Source organism: Rhopilema esculentum, chromosome 11 (assembly GCF_057945365.1).
Source record: "Rhopilema esculentum isolate cy_ngs chromosome 11, ASM5794536v1, whole genome shotgun sequence".
In the NCBI taxonomy this organism is placed as follows: domain Eukaryota; kingdom Metazoa; phylum Cnidaria; class Scyphozoa; order Rhizostomeae; family Rhizostomatidae; genus Rhopilema; species Rhopilema esculentum.
In genome coordinates this window covers 6,945,219-6,958,265 of record NC_142825.1, presented here as the reverse complement: position 1 = coordinate 6,958,265, position 13,047 = coordinate 6,945,219, and the positions used below count along the sequence as shown (strand labels likewise).

The 13,047-nt window shown below is 35.0% G+C and overlaps 1 protein-coding gene across 1 annotated transcript; it reads left to right on the top strand.

The window, feature by feature from the left end:
* Positions 1–450: 450 nt before the first annotated feature.
* LOC135694192 (diamine acetyltransferase 1) lies at positions 451–11,816 on the top strand. Its single transcript, XM_065212889.2, has 7 exons — positions 451–535; positions 1,819–1,928; positions 5,327–5,381; positions 5,558–5,629; positions 8,604–8,723; positions 9,728–9,768; positions 11,633–11,816. The coding sequence occupies exons 2-7, from the start codon at positions 1,866–1,868 to the stop codon at positions 11,795–11,797; spliced, it is 516 nt and encodes a 171-aa protein (XP_065068961.2). The 5' UTR covers positions 451–535; positions 1,819–1,865; the 3' UTR covers positions 11,798–11,816.
* Positions 11,817–13,047: the final 1,231 nt, after the last annotated feature.

Here is a 13,047-nt window from a genome sequence, read left to right as displayed (position 1 = left end):
TGAATTTCGGTTTGCTATAAAAAGTTTGCAGCGGTGCAGCCATTTTGTAGGGAGGTGGTGCAATACTTTTGCTCACCTAGTGTACTTAAGCCCGAAGATCTTCACCTAGTGTACAAATGCTCGGATGGACCTTCGGCGTACAGTTAACATGGAACCAACAGCATTCATCAATTTGATGTTGGCTTAGCATAGCAAGTTTGTGTGATTAGGAAAGTAATTTTCTCTATAATTATTACAACCTCTGCTTCAGTTGGACACCAGAATTGTCAATAGCTTTCATGGTGAATAAAAGCTGATATGAAAATTTGCGTTTAACACCAACTCGGCTACTTAATATTTGTTGGAGAAAGGAGAACAAATTATTATGAGTCAGTATTTGTGTATTTATGACTATTGGCGCTTTCAAGTCTGCAACTTTGATGTTGACCTATTGTATTTATTTGAAGTGAACCTTGTGAACCACTGGAAATCAGTGGCAGAAATTGCTGGTTTAGGGGGTGGGCAGGTACCCCCCCAGCTTTTGCTAAATTGTCAGGTAAATTTCACTTTCTATTCTGTTGTTTAATTGTTTTGAGTGGCTTTGCCCCCACTTGAAAAATGTTTTTCTACCTCAGCTGTCAATTATACTTTTTGAAGGATCATAATTTCCTGATTATTTTGCAAGCTCCTTTTGCTGAATTTATTATTTCACCCTAAAGCAGGTATTTTCAATATCGCAATTCTATTTCAATATCTTCTGTTATAGAAATTATGAAATACAGTTAATAGGCATTTTGATAATAATACACTAAGAATACAGCACATGCATGAACACCGAGTGGAATTTTGCAGTTAAAGTTAAGAATTAAAGGTAAAAAAGCCCAATGTTTTACAATCATTAAGCTTGGAGACCAAACTACAAGACTTGTCACTGAAATGATTTTCAATTTCAACAGGTTTCTGCAATCTCCCAAGAGCACATCCTGGGTCTTCCTTGTCTTGCTTTCCTTAGCACTATCAAGAGCTTCTCATGTTTTATCACATTTTCAAAAGTGCTTTACAACATTTTGAGAATATTCCTTCTTCTGATACATGATGGATTAGTGTGAAATATTCAAAAGATTTTAGACGATATTGATTGTGATCATCTGGTGAAAAGATCTGACTGTGTGTCAGGCCCTTTCTTAATAAATCTAAAATTTCAATAGACACCAGTATTTTCAAAAAATAAAAAACTGTTTTCCTTTCAAAGGATTGAGCATTTTCAACTATAAGAAGGGTGTGATCTTTATATTTTCCTGTTTTCTTAATTCCTGTTCTGTAATCTAGAATTTTTTATTTTCTTCTCTCTTGTTTTCTAATCTAATGCAATCTAAGATTTCATGTTTGAACCTCTAAATCTTTCTCTTTTGTAATTAAGTTTTTGCTTGCAATCTCTTAATTTTCCTTAATTTTCTCTTTTTTCATCTAAGTTTTTTTAATCTAAGGTCTTGTAATCTAAAATTTGCTATTTCGTTATCTGAAATTTGCAGATATTTTGAATGTAAACAGCACATGTGAACTGATTTCTCAAAACATTTTCTGGTCAGAAACAGCAAATTCTGGTTATAAACAAGAGATTCTGTCAGCAAACAATAAATTCTGATTACTTTGACGAGATTAGTGTGCCATCTGCTACAACTAAATAACTATTTAGTAGATTTTGAACATTTAGAATGTTTTACTAAAAGATTTTTATTTTCATTGTTTTATTTTGATTCATTGTTAAATTGAGAAATTGAATGCAAGAAACATCAATCAGAATCAAACTCTGACTATTTCCTTAACTTTTTGTTTTAGATTTGCTGTTACCTTGCAGCAAAAAAGAAGAAAGGAATTTATCAATAATGAATTTTTCTATAAGGGAAGCCCAACCTTCTGATGCCAACCGTGTCTTTGATTTGATCAAGGTTTGCTATTTATTCTGCATTTCTTCCAATCCTCTGATTCGTAAGTGCAGCTATTTGTGGGTACAGTTGTTCAGGATTTAATCATATCATGTAAGCTCAACATATATGAAATTCTTGTTATAGTTCGAAGAAGGTTGACTCGTCTTTTATTCAAGACAACTTGAGTCAAAGTTTTTTGACCTGGTATTTGATACAAGCAGCTCAAAAAACTTGGTTCCGAAATATGAAGAGCCAAGAAACTGATCTTCTGCGAACCAACAGTGGCTTTTTAAATTTAAAACATGTTGAAATCGAAGTTTCTGTAAGGCCTTGAATCATTTAGGCACAAGTCAAAACCCGCAGATAATCATAATTTCAACTTGTGATCTTATGAACTCATAAACACACAAAAACTTGCGCAGCTACGTGGTAGGTAGAAAAGAGGTTATAATGCTTTAGCATGCTTTCGCAGTAGGTGATTAGAATTCTGATACCTAAATCGTGTTAAGGCAAGCTCTTTATCAAATCATAAAGAATGCAGGTATTTTGAACGAAAAGATAGGCGCCAAATTTGTAAAGGGACTCTTTGAAATATCAATGTATCATTGAAAACTGCCAATTGATGAAATAATGCAAAAATGCAAGAACCTTGCTAGCAAAACTGATCGACGGAATTCTTAAGAATACTAGGGTGAAGCAGAAAAACAAGGAACACCGGAATGCGCGAAAAATAAACAAAACTACAACAAATAAACCAACGATAACTTATATTCACCCCAGTTTGCAGGGCAACTTCTCAGAGCTACCAAATAAAAAAAATCAGCGTATGTGCGGTATATTTCAAATATAGAATAGGTTTATGTGATTGGTGGTTACGGTATGGTAGAATGGTGGAAACCGAAGAGAGGGAGTGGAAACAGGAAAGAGCAAATGTTTGAAAAATTGGGATTTGGAGAAAAAATACCCATTTTTCAGGTTTATGAAATCAGCTGTAAATAGCATGGAAATGATTGAAAAAACGACGAAATACAACTGACATATTGCATTACGTAGCAAATATCTAAACATTGCATAGCAAACACCTTTATATGATGAAGGTGGATGAACTGATGAAAACCACGAAAAACCGAAGGATGCGGAAATCCGCTATCGCCAACGTTCTTGCAGAACACGGCACATGAGAAGGAAGCAAACATGACTTTGGTTAGGAAGAATTTTGTGTAAACACAAAATTAAGGTTTCTCGACAGTGAAGCTAATCCATTTTTATGGATACCTATATTTCGGGATTTCGAAAACTTCGAACCCACCCATATATGGGCGGCACGGCCCCGGGGGGTTAGAAGGTTGTGTGATAAAGCAATAATGCCATTCATCAAGATTGAAAAGTGTTCAAGCATGGTTCAAGTAAGCTATAATGAGTTTTAAGGGTAACATAAGAAATTTTATTTTCGAATTTCTTAGTTTTTCATCACATAACCTGAAGAAAACCTCACTGTAGACATGGCAAGTAGCCTGGTTCATATATTTTCGAGCTAAGAACTAGTTAAAATGGTCTGATGAGAGAAGAGTCTGTGCTAGTGTCGTCATAGCCATTTTGTAACAAGCTTTTTGATGCTTTTTCTTTTGAGAGAAGACATAAAAGGAGAAAGAAATACAAGAAGAGCATGTGGGTGAAAAACAGTTCAAGAATAAAAGCAAAATGGAAACTTCCATGAAAATACAGAACTATGATAATACAAGTGTTTCTATAAAAAATACAAGATAGGCCTTCTCGAAAAATTTCACGAAACATAAATAGCAAAAATTAGAAAAATATTTTGCATTTACAAAGGGGCTCATAGAGGCTCTACAACTCTGTCTGCTTTCACCGATGATAGGTAATACTGTTTCAAGTATTTCAGAATCACTCAGTCAGAAGTAGGCAGTGCCTCGAACATGATTGGTTGAACGGTCAAACGGTGCAAATTCCGTGGAAAAAAGTTGCCTCAATTTTAACTTTCCAAAACGGAAAGTAGTATGGTAAGCGTACCGTCCTTGAATGTGAAAATATATTCTGCCCATGCTTGTACCGTATACCGTTTTCTGTTTCCATCCATACCGTGAAGAAAAAATGCTTCCAGAATAAAGAGTCTTTCTTTATCTGTGTTTAGATCAGCAATGATTAGATTAGCATAACTCAATGACCAACGGCTTTTCGCTCCTATTATTTGGATTTACTTGGCATTTATGCTTTTGCAGTGCCGGTTTTCTCCTTGAAAAGGCAATAATTACATTCAATTTACCTCTACGTGTTACCTTTTAGTATCTTATAGGCTTCACAAATTGAAATATGGATATGATTGTGCCTCTTTGTTTGTTTATTCAAAAAGATCACGTAGATAAAACCGTAGATTCGGTAGAACGGAATATGTAGCCTTACTTTTCTCAGAAAATTTGAAAAAATAAGCTGCCTGTTGACCACGCTCAATTTCTAAGACACTTCCAATTATATCAGAATTTTCTTAATCCATTATCTGGCCATCGATTCGAAGCACAAGGAATCTATGACAGGGCCGACTAGGAATTTCTGGCAACATATCGCGTTTGAAAATTTCTCTCATAGCAACTGCGCTAACCGGGTCAAAACAGGTGTGTCAGTTTGTCAAAGCCAGTCAATACACGGGTACATCAGTGCTAGAAATATTGCATTTACCGATGTTTCTTCTGCCATGGGCTGAACCACTTGATCAGTCTTTTATCAGTGTTAACATTGGTTCGTAGAGGTATACAACCAACTTAGAGTCTACACGACCTTAATGCACCTGCATGAAACAACCTAAAGTATGTTGCAAAATTATCGCTTTCCATTAAGCCGCCTTCATCTTGAACCTGGGCGATGATGGAAGCAAAAACCATTTGGGTCGGGAAAAGAACTGGTCAAATGACAGTAGGAAAGACTTCAGGATTTTTCGAGGATTTTTCTCAAAAACGAAAGCATTTTTGCCAAAGATTTGCGAGATATTCGAAGACTAATATGCCTCTCAACTGCAACGGACTGAATCCATGTGCGATAGGCTTCGTGAAAAGGAGGCTGCACAGCGGGAATTGTGTAAAACCTACGTTGAAACATACAACATCTCTGCTTCCTCAAGCTCGACGCTTGCAACAGAATAAAACTACACCGCCATTCAATGATATAGAAGCACTGCCGTATCCCTTTTCTCTGTATGTAAAGATCTATACCAAAATGACAATGGTACCACTTTGAAACGCTCCAGTGTTGACGCGATCTTGAATGGATTCAGTCTTGTGTAAAAGTCCGAAAATCGGTAACACGTCGAAAATGTACACGTACCCGTGCGCCTGCTCCACCTGTGCTTGTCAATATACTCAATTCCAAAACCAAATAAGATCTTGACTATCAAATTCTCTTTTCAGGAATTATGTGTTTATCAAGAAAAGCCTTTATCTGAAGTTGTGATCACTGCTCAAGGTTAGTCGGTAGTGGTTAGGTGGTAAGTCTTGCTTCACTTGTATGATCCTTCGAGCTGATTTTGTTCATAGGTGCTTTTCTAATTAAATGCAAGTTTTTATTGACCCCAAGGAGGCACGTTCAGCGTTATTTTATATTGTTAAAGTTATTCGATGAATATTTTCTTTTACTCGCAGATCTAATTGATGATGGTCTCCAAAACGGCAATTTATTCAGGTGTTTGGTTGCGGAAATTGAACCGTCAGAAGGTAGTTTAAATCTTATCTTGAGAATTCTTATATTTGAACTTCCTAGAATTCTGTCACTTTTCTTGGCCTTTTCTGGTGCCAACTTTGTGATTTAGGTATTGGTTAATATATTTTAAGACAGGTGAATACATTTTATTATAAAAAAGTTTGGCTAAACAACTCAATATCTTTCTCTTTGTGATCTTCTCACCTTCCATCACTTCAGTTACTTTACTCAGGTCAAACTGAAAAGTGTCATTCAAAGTGTCCCATGATATACCTAGAACCTTGTATCTTCTATCTTCCAATAATTTGCTACCTAGCATTTCTTTAGCATAAGTTTCTTCACTCTCTTTAGTCTCTGAAACTTGAGAATCATGCTTAGAGAATTTTTCTACCAAATCTAAATTACTACTCTTCCACTTTCTGAGGTTAAAGCCCCCTTCTTTCATTCTTTCCACAGCTTTCAAGTATAGATTTCTTGCATCAATTAAATTTGAAGCTCCGAACACTAAATCGTCTACATAGAAATTATCAGCAAAGACTGCGTCATCGTTATCAGCAAGGTTATGTCATCTTAGTAAAAGGCTTATCATGCAAAGACTGTAAGGATCAATGGTATATCCCTTCTTTGCTTCTTCCAGGAAATGATCAAGACAGTTGTTGTGGATGTTGTTGTGTTTATAGTTTGTATTCTGAAATCAGAGAGTTTTGCTTAACGAAGCGACCTAAATTAAGTCCCTTAGGCCAAACATTTATGCTTAATATGATACATAAAGTCTTCCTGTCTCATGATATGAATATGATGATATGAGTAAATATTTATACACGAAAAATAAACCCTTCAGCATTTAATAATACATGTATACAATCTTATCAAACAAACAAATAAAAATAATTTCAAAGGCAAATATGTGGTATCTAAATATGTTAATATTGCTGTTCTTCCATGGGGTCGTGTTTTGAAGTTAACGTTTTTGATCAGCCAGTAGATGTGCTTTCAATTGTTTTTTAGAGAAACCGAGAGATGAGGCCTCTCGTATATCAACAGGCCTATCATTCCTTATTTTTAGAGCCGAATATTTAAAAGCCCTTTTTTACATGTTCTGTTTTTGGTCTTGGTATCTTAAGATCCTGATAGTTTCTTGTTACATGGCTTCATTGCATTGTAACATCCCAAAGGCTTTCGGGGCTTAGCTTATTCATAATCTTATAGGTCATAACTGACCGATCAAAGAAAATAAGATTATTGACGTTCAGCCAATCACAGGACCAGTTGTCTTTTAATCTGACACTTTCGATTATCGATTAGGCTCTATTTTGTAATCGTTGGAGAGTTTCGAGTTTTGTTGTTGTTGGAAGACTGCCCCAGATTACATCTGCGTAGCGTAGGTGACTTTCAACGATGGCGTAATATGCATTGCATAGCTCCGTCTGAGGGAGAATGTTTCTCAGTTTCTTCAGTGAAGCAAGTCCACCACAAATCTTGTTCTTAACAGTTTTAAATTGCTCGTCCCATTTCAAACTTTCATCAACCATTACCCCTAATGATTTGGTTTTGGAAACTCGTTTGATTTCAGAGTCATTCAACTTTAACCCATTCGGCATATTTACAGCTTTCATTTTCCGAGGGTGGCCTATAATCAAGTGCTCTTTTTTTGAGGGGTTAGGACTTAGCTTATTTACTCTCATCCATTCAGAAATGTTGAGTAACTCCTCTTGCGCATCCGCCACTAGTTTCTCGATGTCATTCGATGCTATTGTCACATTAGTGTCATTAGCATAGATATTTGTTATGAATAGAAGGGGGCCTAAGTAAGATCCTTGGGGTATGCCGTATTGAACTTATCTCTCCTTAGATTTCTTACCGTTTAGGGAACAGTATTGCTGTCTATTATCAAGGTAAGATTTGAGCCAGTTTCCAGGGATTCCTTTCATGCCGTATGCTCTAAGTTTTTCAATCATGATTGTGTGATCGACCGTATAGAACGCTTTATTAAGGTACAGAAAAATCGTCAGATTCAGCTTTTTGCAGTCGATATTTTCATACCAAGAATTGGTGCTCCAATTAAGGATGTCACAGTGGAGTATAGTTTTTGAAATGCATATTGGTTTCTTGTGATCACTTAATTTGCCACCAGGAACTCAAAATGCTGGTCATGAACTCTTTTCTCCCAGATCATCGGGAAAACCGAAATGACTGACACAGGCCTGTAATCATTAACATCTTTCTTAGCACCTGATTTGAAAATAGGTGTAACTCTGGCAATTTTCCAAATATCTGGGAAAACCCCACCCATAAGCGATGAATTTGAAATCATTGTCAGAGGTTTGAAAACAGATCCCCTACATCTTCAATGATAGTTGTTGAGATCTTATCTGGACCAGCTAAGTTTTCGATCTCAAAACTAACCATTCGCCTTCTTCTTAAGCTATAGCTTTCGATCTCAAAACTAACTACACTCTCTTCGAAACAAAATAAGTCTTTTAAATTTCTTTATTCTATTACATGATCAATCATTGATTATATTGTTTTTAAAACTTATGAATCTAAGACGATTTCGGATTTAGGAGGCGCGACTCTCAGTTTCTTTTTTGAGCCTGTATTTTTTAAAAAAGGGCTTTCTTTTTCAAGGGCCAAATGTGATGTTCTCCGCAACCTTCTCAACAACCCCTTTTGGCTCATTCTTATTGAATAAGGGCATCCTACTAACTTCTGTATGCTTGTCTCTTTTATAACTGTGTAGTTTTTAATGCCAATTATTATTGTATAGTCTTTCTGAGATTATGTTCGCTTGTATGTACATAATTTTTTGAAAATTCAACTAATGAAAATGAATTTCTTAGTATATCAAATAAGACTGTATTGAATTAATTTCTTTTGATGTATGTTTAACATCAACCAAATTGACCTCGAATTTCTAAATTTGTGAGCATCTTCATGTTTTTCTGTATCTTTGTCGTTATTTAAATTTCAAAGTGGCTGTTTATTTAGAAGCTGATAAACAGGACATGAAAGAGATGGCTGGCTATGCGTTGTATTTCTATGGATATTCAACTTGGAAAGGAAGGTTACTCTACCTCGAAGACATGTATGTTCAGCCCAAGTACAGAGGTATCTGAAATTTGTTTATTTTTGTCACAACGTTTTACTTTGAGAAGTATTTCACTTGATATTTCAAGTAATATTTTTCACTAAAACGTGTTTTATTTTTATTCCATTTATCATGGATCTATACGAAAGTAGAGTATTTCTAGATTTTTAATTTAGATTTTTAATAGATACCCCTGTCTCGATATCAATGTTGAACTGATTTAAGTTCTCTTTAAAATAAGACACCAATATATTTTGCCTTTAAAACATGTCTTATTAAAGTTTGCAACATTTCCTGAAAGTTTATGCTAAAAAATCTATAAGCGCAATATTCAGCTATTATAATATAATGATCTCAATCTCATGTTCATGTGAAGAGCACAAATCATCGAGTTGACTGCAGCACCCACACAAAGCCCCCATAAAGTATTTCATTAAGGCCGAATTCAAATTATGTAGCCCCAAAGCAACCTGTGAGGATGGAACCCCCTCTAAACTGATGTATTTAAATACGATAAGAAACATTTTTAGTCCCTCCTAAAGGAGCCAAAGGTTTCCAAGAAAAAGAGGTTGAATTCAATTGGATTTAAACTAAAAAATACAATCTGTTGGAAGGCTCCATGTTTGATTATAAAAATTTGCAAGCGAGCCAAGTTATGAGAAATATTTGTTGATATAATAAATATCTAAAAGAGCAAATGGCATCTTCGTACCGTTTCTTTTTCGAAGATCTTTCCAACATAGCTGTAGAGGATCCCGAGTGATCGCCCCGTTTGCCAATTGCGAGATCCAACATTGTGTTTCATAATGTCCAAGCAATGGGAGAATGATAAAGAAATTCAAAATAGAATTCTAAGTTTAAAGCAGTCTCATCTCATTATTAGTCAATGTACAAATTATCTGAGTACATCATCTTTAAGTTTAGTTTGACTAAGGAAGTTTGTTTTTAAAAGTTCTGAGAAGTATCTGAGATTTTGAATCTGAGTTTTGAGAGAGAGGCTGGATCGTGTTTCTTGATATCTTAGGTATTGGCATTGGAACAGGATTCTTTAAAAGAATAGGACAGGTTTGTTGTTATCTTCGTATATTTGGATATGTCAATTATGATAGTAACCCGTTAATCTGTATATGAATTTTTCGTGGTGTATGTAATCGATATAACAAAGTATACTGGCATGATGATTCATAAGATTAGAAGCAGTTTTTCCAGTTTCGTCATTTGTTCAAAGTTTAGATTTGCTCTACGTTGATTATTAAAGTCAACTCTCATGTTGCCAAATATTTGCATTGAAATCATTTTTTCTGAACGAATTGGCGCTGTTTGATCTGTTACCGCTGTTTTGTCGCAGCCGAAACCGGATTTGTCTACTCAATGTATTTCATAATGATTTTCACGTTCGCTATATCTTGTCAATCTGTTTTTGTACATAAATTCTCTTTATGTCAATTAGTGATTGTATGTTTCAGAATATTTAATTTCCGGTGCAATTATAAAATAACTATTCTTGATCTTTATATGCAATATAGTGAAACCATAAGTTTATTCATATTAGCTTAGCTAAGGAATTTTGAAGGATTAGTTTTTACGAGGAATTACTTTTGATTTGTTTTTCTGTACTGTCATTTCGACAGGTTAATATTAATTTCATTTTGATCAAAATTTTCTTAAAAAGATTTGTATTGTAGACAGCTTATGTTTTAACGCAAAACAACTTTGCAAAGAATCCTTTGTTTCTGTTGGAGTGAATTAAGACATGACTAACATTCTAGAAGAATATGAAACTAGAAATGACAACTTGTGAGAATTTCACGGTTCTGTCATTTCGACAAGTTCCTATGCATTTCATTTTTATCAAAGTTTTATCAAATAGATTTGCATTGTAGAAAGCTTATGTTTTAACGCAAAACAACTTTGCAAAGAATCCTTTGTTTCTGTTGGAGTGAATTAAGACATGACTAACATTCTAGAAGAATATGAAACTAGAAATGACAACTTTAGGGATCTTCACGATTCTGTCATTTCAACAAGTTACTATGTATTTCATTTTTATCAAAGTTTTATCAAATAGATTTGCATTGTAGACAGCTTATGTTTTAACGCAAAACAACTTTGCAAAGAATCCTTTGTTTCTGTTTGAGTGAATTGATACATGACTAACATTCTAGAAGAATATGAAACTAGAAATGACAACTTGAGAGAATTTCACGACGTTTTTAAAAATATTTTCACATAATTCCCTATGCAAAAGACAATTTTATTTTCGTTTGTGACTTCAATCTTAAATTTCAGCTAATTTCGTTTCTCTACTTGTCACAAATAGTTTCATTAGTTTTCAGAGCATATATTACTAAAACGTAACAGAGTTTTGACATCTTTGCGTTTTTTGTTTTTTGTGCAGTAGACTCAATCTTAAGGCTTTACGTCCGAATCTAAAATAAAAAATGCAAATGAAAAAAGCAAACATTTCGAGTCATACTTAAGCTTTTCGTCTGACACTCTTCAGAGTATAAAACGCCAGAACATTCATCGAAAACTCTTTCTCCTTCTGTCTACACGAAAGCAATTTGTTCATGTGTATGTAGGTAGATTCCAAATCTGCTAGATGGAACGACGATCAGTCTTTGCCAATAATCCGAAACATGTCGCCCTTATAGTTTTTTGCACTACCTGGGATACCTGGGTATCTAGATAATTGCTGCCTGATAGCGGAATCTTTTCTCTGCAATAAATCTTTATCGTTTCTTGACTCTGCAATGTCTCCATATAGCCTACGCAAGAAGTTAAGGAATTTAAGAGTGTTCCAGTGTCAAAGCATGATTTTTTAATAATGTAAATAAGGTTTATGAAATCATCTCTCTTAAAGACTTTGTACTTATCACCACCTTTAATAAATAGAAGCTGAGCATTCTAACTGTTTAAATCTTTTCAGATCGCAGTTGCAATGAAGTGCTGCCGGATAGCATTCACGTGCCTGGATTGGAACGTGTCAGCCAAAGAGTTTTACAACAAAATTGGTAGCGAAGAACAACCAGACTGGAAGCTATTTTATTTTAAAAGCAATAGCATAGAAAATTTCTTAAGCAAGTTTACATAAAATTCCTCGTAATTGATAAGCGATAGCTTTTTTCCTTTGTTATGTGATAACTTAGTATACGACTTTTATACCACTAAAGTGTATAATTTTTATTATGATTTGTGTTTGGTAACTTCCAAAGCTAGGCTTGTAAATCGTAAGACTTGCATTGCAAGAAACTAAGATAAAATAAAAAGATCTCTACTTGAGCTAATTTGAGATCTCTACTTCGACTCTTCAACTAGGTGTTAGCAACCGCTGATTGGTCAAAAAAGGAACCAATGAAACGGATGACTATTCCTCTCCTGGGTTTACATTTGTATCAAAACCTGGCTTTATGTTTCTGCTTACCTTTGGGAATTATCAGATATTATTACTCTGGGGAGTTTTGTACAAAAAGTACTTTATTATCTTTCTGCTTTTCAGTCAGTGATTAAAATCCTGTATTCTCCGGACTCGAAATTCCTCTACATAAAGGTACGAAAAAGCTATACTGTATCCAAGGAAGCAATCGAATGGCTCAAAAATTTGCATACGGCCAGGACAGATATCGGGTAGAAAGAGTTTGTCTCAAGAGTTTATCTGGTCCGTCTTTTATAGCCATTTACAACTGCGGGAATGTAGAAAAATTGATTACCAATTGTTGACAGGGTATAGTTTATAAGGAAGGAGGAGTTTGAAAAATCTGAGACACTGTGGTAGGTTCTGCGCTTTCTGCTGATATAAGTCAGATTTTTTACCTGAAACGCAAGGGTACAAAATAGCTTTTGAAGGTGGTACATTCATTTAAGCAAAATATTTGCTTGGAAAGTATTATTTTACGAAATTTGTGCATCGAATGATGTATAGTTTAATCTGGTTCCGTTAATAGTTTTGCTTTTAGGGAGAGAAAACTAAAAATTGTGACAGAAACGTTTACCGTAACCTCAATCAGATTCAACAGGCCATTACAAAATGTTTCTTTGCTGTTGATCCACGTCCTGTTTACAATCCAAAAAAGGCCCTTCCATCCATTCAAAGGGATTGCGTTTCTACCACCCAAAAGAGTTCCGTTAATTACGAGTTTACGTGCCAGTGTGATTCTGACTACGTAGGACCAACAATCCAAAGATTGGGGGATAGAATAACTCAGTATGTCCATTCTAGCAGTAGAAGCCAAACACTCCCGCAAGTAAACAGCCTCCTCGGTCTGAGTTTACTAGAAAACCCAGATTGTGCAAAATCTATAATGGTGACATGTTTTGGATTATTGGTAGAGCCAGAGACTTCGA

Bases quoted from the DNA above. Each gene is read 5' to 3' on its own strand.
- LOC135694192 (XM_065212889.2), top strand. From the start codon at position 1,866: ATGAATTTTTCTATAAGGGAAGCCCAACCTTCTGATGCCAACCGTGTC. The intron at 5,382-5,557 runs GTTAGTCGGTAG...TTTTACTCGCAG, and splicing joins AGTTGTGATCACTGCTCAAG to ATCTAATTGATGATGGTCTC. The intron at 8,724-9,727 runs GTATCTGAAATT...TTGATATCTTAG, and splicing joins TGTTCAGCCCAAGTACAGAG to GTATTGGCATTGGAACAGGA.